Source organism: Coenobita brevimanus, chromosome 97, assembly GCF_032717465.1.
Source record: "Coenobita brevimanus isolate Jiangsu-jjx chromosome 97, ASM3271746v2, whole genome shotgun sequence".
NCBI classification, from domain to species: Eukaryota; Metazoa; Arthropoda; class Malacostraca; order Decapoda; family Coenobitidae; genus Coenobita; species Coenobita brevimanus.
This window is the reverse complement of record NC_137050.1, coordinates 18,075,760-18,094,833: the sequence shown is the minus strand read 5'-3', so window position 1 is coordinate 18,094,833 and position 19,074 is coordinate 18,075,760. Positions and strand designations below refer to the sequence as shown.

The 19,074-nt window shown below is 42.9% G+C and overlaps 1 protein-coding gene across 1 annotated transcript in view; it reads left to right on the top strand.

The window, feature by feature from the left end:
- The window catches only part of ProRS-m (prolyl-tRNA synthetase 2-like protein, mitochondrial), a 147,087-nt gene that overhangs the window by 2,643 nt on the left and 125,370 nt on the right, over positions 1–19,074 (top strand). Inside the window, exon 2 of the mRNA XM_080283504.1 lies at positions 848–1,093. Within this exon, the coding sequence (XP_080139630.1) occupies positions 875–1,093 (219 nt within the window). The 5' untranslated portion in view covers positions 848–874. The remainder of the gene's footprint in view (positions 1–847; positions 1,094–19,074) is intronic.

Here is a 19,074-nt window from a genome sequence, read left to right as displayed (position 1 = left end):
TTGGGAAACTGGGGTAGATACACAATGGACGGCCATCCTGCACTTATTTCTGTTATAAAGGGTACATTTTTTTGCTTTTCCATGATTTATAAGTCCTTTTGGATTGTTTTATGCAATAAAATTTTTTCCCGTTTTTTTGGTACGGGATTGGGTGGGTATAAAATTGCGAAAATGCCTGGGATGGTACGTGTTAACTAGAACCAAAGCCATTCCTTGGACTCAAAAAATACTCGTGAGAAAAAGGACGTCTGTACGAAAATAACAGCTTAGCAACCAATGTCCAAAGAAAAGCAGAACTGGAACTAAAAATTACTGAAATTAGAAAACGGTATTTATTTACTTTATTGCCGTTTCTTTAGCAGTAAGTCTTACCATGCCCAGTGGATTAGTGCTGTCATATAGTGTATGCCTGTACGGTATGTGTTTTTTTTTGTATCCAAATGAATATTTCTATTTTTAATGAAATGATGAGTGAATGGAAGTGTAGCCTATTTGGATTGGACAAGTTTGTGCTTTCTGGACACTGCTACTTCTCACCCTGCCCTTGGGTGGGAAAGGAGGTCCGGATGATGATGGTGATGATGATGATGAAAAATGTAGAGTTATATGAGAGAAGTACAGGATGTGGGGGGTGTTGAGCTGAGGACCAGTTGCTTTGGGGGCACAACCATTAAAAGTTTAAGACCTACTACTGTATGCAGTGTTTGATGAAGCTCATAGTGCATGAAGGGTAATATGAACATGATGATCTCAGTCACTGCAAATTATGGCATGTAACTCTCAGTTTGAGATAATTTGATGTGTACCGTACCACCTTTCTCCACCTTTACACCTCTCTGCTTTGCAGGATTCATCATTGAAAAAGTTGCAGGTCATGCTGGCAACAAATTCAAGATACTGGACAAGTCTGGGTATTGCATCACAAGCAATGGCTGGAAGAAGCCTGTATGTCATGAGTCGTAGAGTATGTGCCAGTATCTTCAGCTGTCGACATAGCCATCAGCATAGACTGTCAAATATATTTAAACCATTGAATGTGATGCCGAAAGGTGCAGTTAAGAAAAGTGATGAAGCCATGTCCATATCCCAAAAGGTAACACTAAACACATTACAGATACTGTATATAGTATAAGAGGTACTGGAGAGGGATGCCTTCATGTGGTGGCACCAGTATAGCTGGGCATCTCAACAGCTTTGTTATGTGAACATCTGTCAGCTGCTTCCCTGTCCCTTGAATATAAGATGATGGGCTGCAGGAGAAAGGCAGCATAAGCCTGCAGTTAACCAGGTTGACATTTCAGATGAACCTGGGGCTACACCTACTGTAATACTACTACTACGATCATTATTACTGCCATATACTACTGCCTGTACATTCTGCTACTTCTGCAATTACTACTATTGCTATAGTCTGACAGATCGAAACGTAGGGTTTTGGTGGAGTCACCCCCTCCCTGCACTGTTGCCACGTTTCCGAGCTGACCTCTCCATCAGCGATGACCTTGACACTGTTTCCCTCTTGTGATCTCCGTTTTTCTAATACCCCCTATACCCCTGCCACCAACACCCCCTATACCCCTACCCCCAACAACACCCCCATCAACAACACCCGCTATACCTCCACCACCAACACCTCCTATAAATATAGACCCCCACCATCAACACCTGTATAATAATTAGCCGTTGATAATTGCTATACTTTTATTGAGAGCATACATTCTACCCTATTGCTCAAACTCCCTAATCTTACAATCCCATCTGTCTTAATCCTTCCCACTGCCTTCGTTCCTAAATCCCTTAATTGATCTATTTTTAACCTAAGTGTCCCCACACCTTTTAAACCATTTACCTCTCTGTCACTATTCTCCACCATATGTATCAACTTGTATTATATTGTGTATAGAACTTTCATACTGTATGCTGTACTACTGTATAATGTATAAGAATACCCACTGTTTAGTGGAAATAAAGTTTTATTATTATTATTATTATTATTATTATTTCTCTCTCTCTCTCTCTCTCTCTCTCTCGCTAGATTTTGTTATGTGTCATCCATGGTTTTTTACTTCCATTTTTATGTATGGATTATAATTTTGACTTTATTTCCGCACCACCCTTGAGGTAAAAGTCACGGCGCGTTTTTTTTATAGAGGTTTCCCCAATAGGCCTAAATCCTGTAGGGGGTTGGTGACCTCCCACAGCGTACACACAAACACGTGTCGCGTGAGTGCTGCCACCCCAGAGCTGTTTGATATATTTATTTTAATTATGAAAGGATCGCCTCTTCCCACTTTTATCCCTTCAAATTTTCTTGCAATTATACTTGCTAAATTAATTAGCAATGTTAGAAGTGTTGGGGAAGTAAATAATAATTAGAATATTTTTAGAGCAACACTGCCAAATTTTTATGCCACGTTTCTCTATTATCGTATAATATAGTATGCAGAATAGTTTTATTCTTCCTTGATACATGTCAGCACTTTCATTACAGTTATATTAGTATGAGTTATGTTTATGTATCATTCCTACTACACAAACCACAGGCGTTATACATCGTAGGGTTAGGAAACATGGCAATAGTGTAGGGAGGGGGTGACTCCACCCAAACCCTATGTTACGAGGAGGAACACTATACCACTACTACTATGTAGTACTACTACTACAGCTAGGGTGGTGTCATTTTGGCCAGTACGAGGAAATTCACTAAAATCACTGTACAGGTACAGTTTATGCACTGATGCAAGCAAGACCAGTGGGAGCACTGAACAGCTTACTCTATTGTGTATGTCTACCTCCTACAAGTCTCGGTGAGGATGAGGTTTTTGTTACACCCCCCATTGTAATTCTTCATCAGAATATTGGTACGTCCCCATCCAACACTGCCACAGGCCAAAAAAAACGGCATTAGTTCAGTATAGAAAGGACGTTACCTAGTGTATGGTCCGCCTTTTGGTGTGCATCAACAAGATCAGCTGAGGTATAGCAAATAAATGCTGAATTCTTAAGTTCACTGTCTTTATTTTCCAAATAATTGTGCTTAATGCCTGCCAACTACACTTCACCGTTCTCACAAGTACCAGAGATATACAGTACAATCCTCGCTAACTGCACTGACACTGAACTACACTCAAACTGAACTGAAACTTACAGAAACTGCTCTAGTCTCTTCCCCATCCTTATATAAGCTTTCTATATTCTAGAGGGATCTACTACTTCTCCAGAGTTCTTGTGCATTCATGAGGGAGCAACAGTTACCAACTCGGAGACATCTAAAATATCCAGAGTTTTCTTACACTGCATAACACTAAATTATTTAGCATACAAATTGCATAATTCAACAAACATTATTTAGCATACAAACAGAGATAAAATAACGTGTAGTGCTGCTTTGGATGTCTGCCCTTTCCTTTCTTCCATCCTTCCTCTTCCATCTTTCTTTCCTTCATTCTTTCCTCATCCTTCTGCCTATGGGAGACTTTACACTTCCTCTTCTTTCATTCTTTCCCTCATTCTTTCCTCTTCCTTCTGCCTACTGGTGACTCTACACTGTGAGTTTCAAGCCAAATGGTTTCCTGTACACCAGGAAACCATTTGTGGGAGGTGGTGGCTCATTCAGTAGAGAGGTGGCCTGCAGTCCTACAGAACCCAGGTTCAAATCCCCGCTGGTGCAGGGAACAGTATAAGGATTTGAATTGCTTGAAATCAGACTTTACTGATCTACCAGAAGATCCGCCGACATGTCGTAAAAATACCCCTGCTAATACCAACACACCAGTTCTGTATGAGACAGTCCTAGCATGTATTCAATGTGGACGGTGGGTGTTAGCGCCGAAGTGGTGACATGTAGAAAGGTGTAAGGTATGTAGGAGGACTACTGGGCCTTGAGAGCAGGCTGTGAAGCCTATGCCCAGAGTCAGACACATAAAAGAAAAAAAATTACTACTCTGGGTGGTAACCATATAACTGAATTGTTGCGCCTGGTGGTATATTGAGTAATTAAGGCGCTCCAGTTGGATTGAGCCCATGGAGGTTTATATCCAAGGGGTGGTTGGGGTTTATTGCTCATGTTAAGCCACTCAGGGATGAGTAAGGCTGGTCGCTCTGGTCTTAAATGTCAGGCTCAACTTGCCTTACCCTGGGTTCCAATACTTCTCATAGTGCAACATAGGATTGGATGATGAATGAATATGAATGAATGAACAAACTATCATATTAATAAAACATTATAAAGAAAAAGAGCATAATATTTAAAGCATAACTTGCAAAATACCTCCAATCACAAATAGCAGGCCAACTGGCAACTCTGACGCGTAACGGTAAAAAAACATTGAGAAGCTTTCAGTGTGCGATCCATGAGACACTCAAAAGTAGCTGGGGCATTGCATAGGCCAAATGGCATCACTTTAAACTGCCATAAACCTCGCCCGTGTGAAATAGCTGTTATCGCCTTGTCTTTCTCCACAACCTTGACCTGATGATAGCCAGCTTTCATATCTAGAGTGGAGAATCACTTGGCACCAGACAGAGCATCCAGTGTGTTATCAGTCCTTGGCAAGGGGTATGCATCCTTTGCTGTCACTTCATTCAGGGCTTGATAATCCACACAGCACCTTACCAAGCCATCCTTCTTTCTTCCCAGAACCACTACTGATGCCCAAGGACTGCTGGACTTTTCTATCACTCCTTAACTTTGGAGATTCTCCATTTCTTGCTGTTGGGCTGGTGCCATCCTTCGTGCAGGCTTTATAACCCATGGCGTCTGGGTGTCATGTATACATGACGGCCCAGGGACGTCCAGGTGGCACATATACATGAGCTAGTGTTTCGCGGCATTGTTTGAATATTCTGTGGGTTATTTCCACCACACACAGCATCTGGCAACGCTCCTGCATGCATCCGAGTCATATTTCAGTTACCTGCCTACCTCTAATGGATAGACATACGCAAAAGTTTTCCTAGTTTCTGGATCCTCAGCTGTGCACCCTCAGCTGCCGACTTCATCACCAATGAAGTCCAAAGGCCAGAAGAGAAAAGGCCTTAGTGATGATGCGATAGGAAGAGAACTCGAGGCGACATTATCGCCAATTGTGATTGGGGAAAATTACTTCCTCTGAGGAAAGCGACCTCACCATAACACGTGTAGTGTTGATATTTATGCGTTAGATGAGGAGGATGGATCACGTGAGTCCTCCACTGCGCGCCCATCGTTTCCTCCTGTACATTCATCTGCTACTTCTGATGATGGGAATGGTTCAGAGGATATTGATGATCCTAGAGAGGGGGATATTGGCATGGATGAGGAGATGGTAGAGGAGGTAAGGAATGGAGAAGGGGAGGAGATGGAGGAGGGAAGGAGGAGGAAGCGCCATAGGGCAAGCCTCGCACCAGCGCCCTCTGTATTTTGGTGTGAATAATGGAAGCAGAATATTTGTGTCGTGATGAAATCGGTGCCCCATTTTTTATTGAAAGTTTTCATTTGTGTACATATTTGTTATGATGTAAAATTACAAATCACAGAAAAAAAAATTTTATGCAGTAGTGGGAAATATAGTGGAGTGGAGAAAGGGAGGAGGTGGAGGAGGGAGGGAGGAGGAAGTGTCGTAGAGCAAGCCTTGCACCAGTGCTCTGTGTATATTTATGTCAATAATGGAAGTAGAAAGTTTGTTTCATGATGAAATCAGTGCCTTATTTTTTATTGAAAGTTTTCATGTTTATACATATTTGTTGTTATAAGAAAGTGCAGATCACAGGAAATAAATTCTGCTGTAGTGGAAAATACAGTGGATTATGGGTAGTAAGTGGATAACTACAGGTATACCATGATGTATGATACCCATAGATGTGATACCCCAGCTTAGCAATGGGGGGTAGAAATACCACCATACTCCACCTAACGATGGCCATACCCTGGTTTGACGATAGGTTTTGATTTTTTTTACCGCTTTTGATATTTTAGACAAAAATTGTGGGTTTGGTTGATTTATAAATTGTTTTTAGACCTAGATTTATGTGTTTTAGCCATAGTTGGGGCAAACATTGTCATTTTGGGGTACAGTTTACTAAGCTTGATTTTTCCTAGACTTGTATTTGCCAAATTTCAGATTTTATTCAATGGTTTAGTGAGTTATTTACAGGTGTCAAGCTTAGATTAGCATCTTTTACAGCTGTTAGGCTACCTAGATTGGCTTTAAACTTGTTTTTGGACTCATTTGGGTGGGTTTGGGACTTGGTTGGGGGGGGAGGAGAACCCAAGGCTCAAGAATGCATCCCTTGGAGGGGGGAAACCCAAGGCTCAAGAACGCATCCCTCTCCATTACATGTTAAATCTACCCCAAGATACAATACCCCGCCTAACGATGGGTTGTTAACTTAACCAATTGCATTGTTAAACCTGGGTATACCTGTATTTTGTTCACAATATGTGTGTTAGATAGGGGTTCCCATCATCCACTCAGTGTAGGGATGCCTAATGGTTTCTACACCAAGTAACGAGCCAAATGGTTTACTGTGCCCAGGAAACCATTTACTACACTGAATGGTAACCATATAACCTAGGTTTTTGGCTGGGTTAAGTGTCCCCCAGATCCCCCTATTTAAAATAAATCATGGGAAGTGTTTCGGAGAGCCTCAGAGGGCACAGTACCTGCCCAGGGTCCCAACTAAATGGGCAGATTCGCATAGCCATGTTGAATGTGAGAGGTATGAATGAGAAGAGCAAGAGGGTGGAAATGGTGAATGTGTTCAAGAGTGCGAGATATGCCATGATGGCATTGTGTGAAACAAAGATGAAAGGGTGTGAAGTGGAGGAGTCGGAGGGTGTGAAATGTGTAAGATCAGACATGAATGGGTGAGGTGATGCAAGGAAAGAGTTGCTCTGTTGATGAATGAGGTGTGGCAGAGTGGAATGAGAGATTACAAATGTGTCACCTTGAGGTGTATGTAAGTCAAGTTCAAGTTTGACAAGATGAAAGTGGCGGTGATTGTAGCGTATGCACCGTGTGAGGACAGGAGTATGGGAGAGAAAGAGGTTTTGGCATGAGCTGGATGAAGTAGTGGGAGAAATGCCCAGGAGCTATAAAGTGATCGTAATGCATGCAGCATGTGTTAGGAGTGTAATGGTGTATGGTAGTGAGACCTGGGCAGTGAAGGAGGAAGATATTCGCCGGCTCAGACGTACAGAAATGACAATGATTAGGTGGATGTGCAGTGCCTCCCTGCATCCAAGGCCTGGAGGGGTTGGGTTTACGATGGAAGAGTTGAGAGGTAGGATGGGACTGGAGTGTATTGGTGTTGTGATGAGGAGAGGTAGATTGAGGTGGTTTGGACATGTGGAGAGGATGGGGGATGATAATTGGGTGTGGAAGGTGTGAAGTGTTAATATTGGGGGTGGGGTTATGAGGGGTAGACCGAGAAAGACATGGGACGAGGTCATTAAGTGTGACCTTAGGGTTAAGGGACTGAACAGGGAGGCTGCAATGGATCGTTCAGCGTGGAGAGCCGCCATTAGATGACCAAGGCCGACACATGCAAGCATGTTGGAGCCTTTAAAAACGAAAACGAAACGAAACGAATGTGCAATATGAATGGAAGAGTAGGCACTGGTCCTGAGGATAACATAATGGGTTGTAATGGAGTACCAGGGGAAAATGATAATGGGAAGCAACTGAAGGATATGTGTCTGGAAAGGAGGTTGTGCATTTGTAACTCATATTTCAAACAAAAGTGTACATAAATATTCATGGTATAGAGGGAATGGGGATCTTGCTGAAAGGAGCTTGATTGATTACGTGCTCATAGAGAGGGTGATGCTGGGAATGGTTGCTGATACAAGGGCTGTAAGAGGACGATGTGGAGGTCTGTCAGATCATATGATTATGGTATGCAAGATCAATCTGAGAGAAGTGAGGTGGACTAGGAGAGAGAGGAGCAGTCAGGGAGAAAGACTGAAAGTTGAGAAGCTGAGGTTCAAAGAATTGGCAGATGAATACAGGTCCAAAGTAAGGAAGGGGTTAGAATCAGTGAATTGGAATGAAATGGATCTGGACAGTCTGTGGAATGCATATAGGGATTGCTTAGTTAGAAATGCTAAAGCAGTGTGTGGTGTGGCAAGAGTAACAACAAAGAAGAAAGTGTGGCATGATGGGATGAAGAGGTTAAGAGAGCAGTGGAGGAAAAGAGGAAGAAGTAGCTAGAGTGGTTACAGGACAGGGGTTCAGTTGAAATAAGAACTGAATACAGTGGAGTCTCTTTTATCCGAAAATCATAGGACCTTAAAAGTTTCGTTTAATCGATTTTCTCGGATAAAAGATACTGTAATAATATGTAGGATACAAAGGAAGAGTATTGTACTCACCTATCACCCATTTCTGGCGATGTCTAGTCCAGCACCCCAAAAGCCCCTCAACCATCACCAAAACACTTAATACACTGAAGTAACTACGTATGCACTGCACTTTTGTAACTGTAATGAAACTGTCAACTTAAATAAATCTTCACTTAAATAAACTGAGGGGGCTGGTGCAACCAACACTCGCTCTAGTGACTAGCGGAGCAACTGTAAACTAACACTAGTGGCGCGAAACAATCCCGCCGTGTTTGAATTTTCGGATAGCTTTCAGATTTTTGTGGTTAATCGAAATGAGAACGTTTTAGAAAAACTTATGGGTAATGGCATATTGCGGTTAAAAGAATTTCGGATAAAAGAGACTCCACTATATATTGATAGCAAGAAGCATGTAAAGAGACTGGTGAAGAGGAAAAAGGAGGAGGTAAATGATGATCTAGAAAGAAAAATGAATGCAAATTATTCTGGATATAGGAAGTTATTCTGGAAAGAGGTGCGGAAATGTAGAAGTGACAGCGGAAAGAAATGTGAATGTGTGAAGGATGTAAGTGGTAGATTATTAACCCATAGGGATGAATTAAGGACCAGATGGAAAGATTATTTTGAAAGCCTAATGAGTGGGAATAGAGAGAGCAGAACTGCTTTGGGGGGTGTGCAGAGAAAGAATGCAGTGATAGGAAACGTGACACTCGTACAGGTGAAGAACGCTGTGAACGGCTGAAAAATGGGAAAGCATATGGTGTTGATGAGGTGTATGCAGAGATGATTAAGTGTAGTGGAGAGAGCAGAATGAAGTGTTTGTTGGAGATGTGTAAGAAGGCATGGATGAGTGAAACTGCCAGCATTGTGGAAAAAGGCTGTGACTGTACCCCTACAGAAATAAAGGTGAGCAGAGTGAGTGCAAGAATTACCATGACATAAGTTATTGAGTGTGTTAGGGAAGCTATATGGGAGAATTATTATAGAAGAAGTAAGAGAGATATCAGAAGTCCTAGTGAGTGAAGAACTGGGTGGCTGTAGGAATGGCAGAGGTATTGTGGATCAAATATTTGCAGCAAGACAGATAGTGGAGAAGGTTTGTGAGAAGGACTGCAAAGTGTTTATGGCATTCATGGATCTGGCAAAAGCATACGACAAAGTAGACAGAGAATGTGGAAGGTATGGTGTAGATGGTAGGCTGCTAGGTGCCGTCTAGTGTTTTTATGATGGTCGTGAAGAATGTGTAAGAGTAACTGGGCATCCAAGTGAATGGTTCATGATACAAGGTTGTGTGACGTCCCCATGGTTGTTCAGTATATGTATGGATGGGGTGATGAGAGAAGTAAAAAGCACGAGTAATGGAGAAGGGGATGATGTTAGTAGTGAATGGTGATGGATGGAATATCTCAAATTTTTTGCATGCTGATGATGCAGTGCTACTTCCAAATACCGGACAAGGACTTGATGGACTAGTGCAGAGTTTTGCTGATGTCTGTGAGCATCGTGCCGTGAGAGTAAATGTAGAAGAGAGTAAAGTAATGGTTACTGAGAGAGAAGGTGACTCCCAGTGCAATGTTACAGTGAATGGAGAGAGATTGGAATTGGTGAGAGACTTCAAATACCTGGGTACAGTGATAGAAAAGAGGAAAATGTGCAAAAGAAGTGGAAAGTAAAGTGACACAAGGAAGGAAAGTACAGTAGTTGGTGCAATGAAGGCCTTGATAAGAAACAGAGACTTGAGTGTTGCAGCTGCACAAGGCTTACATGAGGGAGTGTTAGTGCCAACTTTAACATATGGATGAGGCTATGGTGTGGCATGAAAAAGAAAAGTCAAGAGTGAGAGCCACGGAGATGGGACTGCTGAGGAATGTATGTGGAGTACAGAGAGTGGATAGGATACAAAATAATGTGATTTGTGAAAGATGTGGAGTGAGGAAGTCTTTGGACAGCAGAATCGAAGAGAGTGCACTGAGATGGTATGGTCATGTAGAGAGAGTGGATAATAGTAGAGTGGTAAGTTATATCTGAGCGAATTTGAAGGAGGGAAGAGGCGAGGTAGGCCAAGGAGAAGGTTGAGGGAAATGGTGGATGAGTGTGTGAGGAAGAGAGTTATGGAAGTTGGTGAGGCTAGGGGACTGACAAGAGATCAAGCTGGCTAGATGAATATTATGAGAAGTACATGATCAGGGATTTGGCACTGCTTTTTAATGTGACAACATCTGGATTGACTCTGCTGGATACATTTATGTGAAGCTACAGAATGTGGTAAATGTTTTTGGCAAATCAGATAGAGCCAGGATTCCGGGGGCTTGAATGATGAGTGAATGGAAGCGTGGCCCATTGGATTGAGCAAAGTTGGGCTGTCTGGATGTTGCTACTCCTCACTCTGCCCTAAGGTGGGAAAGGAGGTCTGGATGATGATGATGATGATGATATTTAGGTTTTATGTAGTAGTAGTGATAGTAGTAGTAGTAGTAGTAGTAGTAGTATTGATGGGATAGTAGTAGTAGTAGTAGTAGTAGTAGTATTGATGGGATAGTAGTAGTAGTAGTATTGGTGGGATAGTAGTAGTAGTTGTAGTATTGCCCAGGCTTCTAGTGGCACAGCGGTGCTAGAACTAAGCGACAAGGTCAACCAAACATACATCTCCGTGTGTGTGTGTGTGTGGTATAAGGCGCTGGTGGAGGTATGGTGGCATGGTGATGAGCTGTTTGTGAGCTGAGCCAGCCTGCCTTAAGGTCGTTGGTATAATAACTGCACTCACACCACACTTTTGAAAAACCTACAAGGAAGTGGCGTTTGTGGTTGATTGTGGACTTCTGGAAGTGTTTTTATTATGGATGACTAGTATAAGCCATAGTTGTGCCACTGCACCTCAACCATGCATATGGACATGGGCAAAAAACACCAAAAATAGCACAAATTCCCCCCTCTCTCTCTCTCTCTCTCTCTCTCTCTCTCTCTCTCTCTCTCTCTGACTACACGCACTTCACAAACAGTCTGTGGCCATTAGCTTCAAGTCAAAGGATTGGTGAGTATTATGACACTTAGTTTTATGTTTTTGGTTAGGTATTAGCTGAGATATTAAGATTTAAAAAAAGGTGATTTTCTCTGAAATGCCCGGCTAGGAGAAGGGTAGGCGGAAATATATGCTGGATGCCTTGGGTTAATCTGATGGTGATCCCCAGTGTTTATACAATGCTCCACCAGATCAGTGCACCCCAGGTCTAGGTCTCTGGTGGAAAAGACATCACCAAACTTTGTCAGCAGCTGCCTTAACTTCAGCACTTGTGAGTTTAGGCATTGGTAACTCCTTGAAAGTAGGTCTTGTAAGTGATCTGGCAGATACCTATCTTCTAACTTCTTTTATAGGTCCTCCTCAGATGCCACTCAGGGTCCACTGCCTGGCACAGTCCCACAATTTCTCCCTTGTTGATCTTTTGTGGCTCATGGGAGAAATTGGCCACCACAATTGGCACCTCACTTGCACCTGTTTCCATCAAAGTTCTCCCCACCATCGTTCTGGTCTTTGTCTTGCAGCATACATCAGGCTCCACCTATGCTTGAAAGCTGTCAAAAGAGCCACTCACCTTGCACTGGAGCAATAGTTCTGATCTTGGTGTATCACTGTAGTGCGGAGCACTGTCACCTCACCGCCAGAATTGGTACATCCCACTGCCGTGACAGGAACTGACTTTCCTCGAACCTTCAGCTTCATGGAGCAGAAGTCCAGCTTACATCCCATGGACATCAGATAGTCCAGACCAAGAAGGCAAGGATCCTCATTCTCAGCAACATAGACTGGAAGCGTGGCCTCTTGCCCTGCCACTTCAATCTGGACATCCAGGGGTCCCTTCAGTGCCCAGTTATATCAGACAATTGTTCTGATGACTGCGGCAGATGCCAATGCTGTAACACATCTGGCCTCACAAAAATCTGCTGTGAGGCTGAATCAGTCACCAGGAACACTTCTTTCTGTTTTTTCTTCCGTCCACTGGCACACTGATGATTGCAGTTCTCTTGCATTTTTCTCGGTGGTGGGGCTACTTGAGAAAAGCCAGCTGGTGGGTGCCCCATAACACCAGCCTCCACTAGTTTTCTGCTACTTTCTGGTCTTCTGCAGCCTTCTCCTTATCCTCCTTTTTCTAGTTTGGACACTCAGAACTGAAATGTCCCACCTCACTACATGTCCAACATGCTTTTGTTACAATTGTAGATTTCCTTGCACTGCTCTGTTCTTGTTCCTTCTTCCATTTGTAATAGTCATCCTTCCTGTGTCCCAGCTTCCTGCAGAACCAGCAACCTCCTACAGTCTTCTCCTGTTCCTTCTTCCACTTGTAGCAACCTTCTTTCCTATGTCCTGGCTTTTCACAGTACCAGCAACTTCCTTCAAATTTTTCCACTTCACGTACCTGCCCCTTTCTTGCTTTGAATCCAGCACTACGACCTGCCTGAAATGTGGACGTACTGGACCTGATGTAGGACTCATTCTAGAGCCCTGGCTAGTGCTTGTTGCATGCATCTAGATTGTGCCTGCTTCACTTGCACTTTCAACTCTGCACTATCAAGAGCATCGATGAACTGGTCCCTCAGAAGAATAGCCTGCAGATTAGGTGCTGCTCCAGGGTATGCCTTGTATGCCATACTCCATGTCATGAACAAGCAGCTGTAGGGATTTGCCTCGAGCCTGTACGCGGGTCTGGAATCTTGCTCTGTAAACCTAAGTCCGGTACATGGTCCCATATCTGTTCTCCAGCACCTCTACTAAGGACTGATAACTGTTCCTGTCCTCCATTGACATTTGGACAAGAATCTCCACAGCCTAACTGTTGTCCAATTGCTTTAACATCCTGTGTCTCAAAAGTTTTCGAGTCCATTCTTAACAAAAAATTTTTAAAACATCTTTCCTATCACAACCTTCTTTCTGATTGTCAGTATGGGTTCCTTCAGGACGCTTCACTGGCGATCTTCTCACCTACCTTTCAGACTCCTGGTCATCCTCCTTTCGGGACTTTGGCGAAAGCTTTGCCATTGCACTTGACATCTCAAAGGCTTTCGATCGAGTCCGGCATAAATCTTTGATTTCCAAAGTACCCTCTTACGGTTTCTATCCTTCTATCTGTGCCTTCATCTACAGCTTCCTTTCTGGTCATTCTACAGCTGCTATTGTAGATGGCCATCATTCTTCTCCTAGATCTATCAACAGTGGTGTTCCTCTGGGCTCTGTCCTATCACCAACTCTCTTCCTTTTATTCATAAATGACCTTCTAAGCTGTACATCTAACCCTATCCACTCGTACACTGATGATTCCACCCTTCACCTTTCCATTTGGTTCCCGCAACGTCCATCCTAGCAGTTACTTCAGCAAACAAGGATGAGGCTATGGCACACCTAATGTCTGACTTGGTTCGTATCTCTGACTGGGGTACAAATAATCTTATTGTTTTTAATGCATCAAAGACTCAGTTTTTACACCTATCAACCTGACAAAGTCTTCCACAGGAGTACCCACTTATGTTTAATAATATCCAGCTCAAGCCTGCTTCATCTTTGAACATGCTTGGGATTTCATTCACTCAGGACTTATCTTGGAAAGAACTTATTACATCTCTTGTAAAATTAGCTTCCAAGAGATTGGGTGTGCTTATCCAACTCTGAACCTTCTTTACCCCTGCACAGTTGTTGACTTTATACACGGGTTTTATTCGCCCCTGTGTAGAGTACAACTCTCATGTGTGGGGAGGCTCCGCACGTACAGCTGTTCTCAATAGGGTGGAGTCAAAGGCTTTTCGTCTCATTAACTCTCCACCTCTTACTGGCTCCCTTCAACCTCTGTCTCTTCACCGCATTGTTGCCTCTTTATCTCTTTTCTGTCGCTACTTTCATGGTCACTGCTCCTCTGAACTCTCTGCTTGCATCCGTCTACCTCTATGAGGAGCACGTAGCACCCGTCTAGCGATAAACTCTCATCCTTTATCTGTCCAACTCTCTAATGCAACAGTTAACTGTTACTCCCAGTCCTTCATTTATGCAACAGGTCAACTCTGGAACTGTCTTCCTCTGTCTGTATTTCCTACTTCCTATGATCTCCAGTCATTCAAATGCAGTGTGTCCGGGCATCTCAAAATGAACAGATCTTGAGTTTGGCTCACTTTTGTGCTGTTTTTGTTTTTTTCTTGGAAGGAATTGTTTGCGGGCTGCTAGCCTTTGGTTCCCTCACACACACACACACACACACACACACACACACACGTGTGCTGGGATCGGTAATCTTTTTACCCTTGTGACCCGTATTTCCTTACCCAACATTCCTTCCCTCTTCCTAAGGATTTCCCACTTCACCTGCCCCTTGTTTCTTTTCGTCTTTGTGCCGTGATCTGTAATCCTTTTCCCCTGGAACCTCACCTTCCTTACCCTACCGGCCCCCCCTACCACCCATAGCCAATACCTCACCCTCCCCTCACACCCCCACTACCTTGTGCTGTATATACAGGAAATGTTGTATGTATTCAGCAATTGTATTCTGAGGAAGCCATCAGGTGAAACGTCAGTACACGCTAAGTCTCACATCAGTGTTTCTTTCTCCAGATGATACTATGTTATTAAGTGAAGACGAAGGGGAGCTGCAAGGCTTGGTGGATGAGTTTGGGAGAGTGTATAAGAAACGGAATCTAAAGGTGAATGTAGGGAAGAGTAAAGTTATGGTCTTTGAGAGAAGTGAAGTCAGTGAATGTACATTGAGGTTGGATGATGAGGAAATGGAAAATGTGAGTACGTTTAAGTACTTGGGTAATGTGATGAGTAAGGATGGAAGTTTGGAGGGTGTAGTGCTTGAAAGAGTACATCAAGGAAGAAAGGTTGCTGGTTCCTTGAAAGCAGTGATAAGAAACAGGGAAGTGAGCATGGAAGTGAAAAAGTTACTACATGACAGTATTGTGACACCAACTCTAACGTATGGACGTGAAGCATGGACGCTGTTGGAGGGACACAAGTCAAGAGTGAGAGCTGTGGAATTGAGTTATTTGAGAGGAGCCTGTGGAGTCACATGGAGAAACAGATTGACAAATGAGGATGTGACGGAGTGTTGTGGTGTGGATGTGATACGAAGCGTTAGGAGAAACACGCTGAGTTGGTTTGGCCATGTGGAGAGAATGGAGAGCAAGAGACTGATGAGGAAAGTGTATGTGAGTGAGGTGGAGGGGGAGAGGGGGAGGGGGAGGCCAAGGATGAGATGGAGGGATGGAGTGGAGAGGTATACTGTATGAGAGAGGGGGATGTGAGTTAGGAGCAGGGCAGTGAAATGGCGGGGGACAGGGTGACGTGGAGGCGATTTGTTTGTGGCCACCCCTTACGGGATTAAGGCATCTGGCAATAGATAGATAGATAGATTTTTGACTCCTGATTAAACTGTATGAGAGAGGGGGATGTGAGTTAGGAGCAGGGCAGTGAAATGGCGGGGGACAGGGTGACGTGGAGGCGATTTGTTTGTGGCCACCCCTTAAGGGGATTAAGGCATCTGGCAATAGATTAATAGATAGATTTTTGACTCCCGATTAAACTGGAATGCGAATGTTTCTTCCTTTAAGTCTTCTGCTCTTCATCGTCTTCATTTGCTGCTAACACTCTCTTGTCTTTCATGGGTTGCTGATTGTGCCATATTTCATCTCCATTCTGTCCTTGTTCTTTCTAAACTCAATCATGGTTGCCAGGTCTATTCTTCTGCCACTGCTCACTCTCTTTCAAAGTTAGATTCAGTTCATCATGCTGGTCTTCATTTAGCAATTGGTGCTTTTTAGTCAGCTTCCATTGGAAGTCTGTGTGTTAATCAGGCATCCCCCCCCCCTCCCTCATTACCTTTCTTTTCTCACAATTAGGTCCTATGGACATCTTTAATTTCATACAGTAGGGCACCAGATTTCGCGGCATCCATATTGGCGAAATGCACTTTTGTGGCAGCCATCAAATGTTCCCATGATTGCAGATTCACGACTAGAAATTGCACTTTCACACCCTCTGGCACCACCAGTTTCAGATTCTCACCACGGCGACGCCAGCCCCAGCATTCAGTTTCAGCCTGTTTCCCGCATGTGTTCAGTGTCCGCAAGTTGAGTGTTACATTCTCGCGTCCTTGATTAGTAATTGACGGAAATATGTCATCTTGTGTTTCAAGCGGAGCCAGAGGTGGACTGGGTGATAGTGGAAATTATGTCAGAAGTAGTGAACGTGGAACAGTAGGAGGTAAAGGGAAGGCCAAGTGTGACTACCACAAGGGGGGTGTAAAAACGCAAGTATGATGACAAGTTAAAAATAAAATTGTGGCAGAAATGGAGAAAGGTGCTCGTAACTCTGAAATATGCAAAATGTATAATGTGCCATAGTTGACTGTGCGTAGTATGAGAAAACAGCTGAGTGAACTTAAAGCAAATTTAGCCCTTGTGAAGAAGTATTTTGAACCAGACATCAGAGGTAGATCAGCAAAAACAGTGACCGAGTACAGCTCAGTTATGCTAGTGGTTGAACATTATTTGTTACAGTGGTTGAATAGGAGGATCCAGGAAGGCATTAGTGTGTCAGGCCCCGAAATGCTATATCAAGCCCGCCTATTTGATGATACAGTTGTAAAGAAACATAACATTGCGTCAGCCCCTGAGTTCGCTGCGTCACGGGGTATTTTATGATGTTTTTATGTTTTATTGTTACTCTAATGTTTTTTTATTTATGATTTTATGTGTTAATAACAACATTTCAGGTAACTTTAGGACATTTAAAGTAGGAAATACACAAAAGGGGAAAGTTTTCTTATGAGCCCTGTCCCTATTAGCTAATTTGTCATAAGGGCAGTGCCCAACTTTGGCAGAATCAACTTTGACGGCACTTTTCATGGTCCCTGTTAGGCATGGAACCTGGGGCTCTACTGCACTAATACATGACCCTGCCCTCCCACCTCTCTCCAATGCTCGTTTCATTCTGTCTCACAACTTCTTCCGTTCCTCCTTTGGGCCCCCATCCTTCTTCAGTCTTTTGATTTTACCTTTCCTAGTTCTATTTTTCAACATCGTCCAGTGTCCTTCGTACCTTGGCTTCTGCCTCTTGCTGTGGTCAGCCCTACATTTCTCCCTTGTTCTAAGTCTCTTCTTCCTCCAGACACTCCTTGCTCCCTTTTTCTTGAACATGCATCCTGTCACTCTTCTGCCACACATATCCTTACTGACGGCTCCAAATTTTTTGCCATGATGTCAGGTTTGCCATTGTGTTTCCTGATCCCTCCCTCCAAAGTACACTTCTTTCTGTTGCATATATTCTCACTGCAGAACTGCATGCTATTCTTTATGCTCTGACGTTTCTTCCTGAGTTCTCTTTCTCCCCATTTGTTAACATCTGTGAGTCTGTCAGCACGCTCACTTCCTTATAGACCTTTTCCTGTGACGTCACAGAAATCACGTGATATTGTTTACGACTCCATATTGGACAGCAAACTCCTCGCAGTAATGGCTGTCCAGACAGCACTGTCAGAGATGAAACTGTCAGATATATGCAGATCTGAATTGGTGCCACTGAGATCTGTACAGGAACAAGATCAAGTGTTTGGGGCTAGATCCTTACACCATTTCTCAGGAAAAATTCACCAGTTTCAAGGATTGAGGACTGAAACCAGATCTCTGATATGGTGATCTCAATCACTATTATTTGGTAAACACTCCATCAAAGTTCACCGGGACATTCTTCAAGGTAAACAGACATGTCAAATTGTATATGCACAATGTAGATAGCTGAAACTGACATATGGTACTTGTAAAACGTGTTGGTAATCAGTAAATTATTGACGTGGGGCCATTGGGGAAGGAACTTTTGACAAAACGAGTAGTTAATGAATGGAATAGGTTTTCCAGTAAGATACCCTAGTTGCACCCCCTATTTAGAAAGTTTCAAGCATAGGCTAGATAAGCATATGACAGGTATGGGATGCAAACAAAATTTGTCATTCTTGTAGTCACACTCTGTGAGAGCTGCCTAGCATGGGCCTGTATGGGCTATTGTAGGGAGGGTAAATTAGTCACATTCTTATGGAATTTGTCTAGCATGGGCCTATTGGCCTACTTCAGTTATCCTTTCTTCTTAATCTTCAAGTTAGGTCCTAAGTTAGGTTAGGTTAGGTTGGGCTGGTTGGGTTAGTTTGGTTTGGAATTAAAAAAAAGTAATTTCCAACAGAAATAAATATCATATTCAAATTAATCACACTATAAAACATTAAATAATGGAAATTTTAAGCTTTAGGGTGAGTTGGTTGTAATTTTGGAAATTTGCCAAAAAATTTACTTTGGAAATTTCCATAATCAGAGGTCTAGATACATACACACAGCCTATATACTGTATGTTTAAAGTAGTTTTACATAAAATTCATGATTTATAGAATATGCCAAAACTGTCAAAATTACTCTTGAAGTTAACTTTTACATTACAACTGAAACATAACACGGCCACAGATTTAAATTAAGGTAATTTATTTCATGCTGATGAGTAGGCTACCACAACATAAAACTAAAAGACTTCAACAATATAGTTTTAATGATTTTACATTTTATATCAACAAAAAAATCTTAGTAGCTACATACCTGGTAAAAGATAAATATAGAGGGCTGTTGATATAAGTACATTATTTATTCTTTTATTTCTCACTCTCATCTTAAATGTCGGGACCAACTGCCTAGCCTCAGGCTCCTATGCTCCTCATGGGGCAATGTAGGATTGG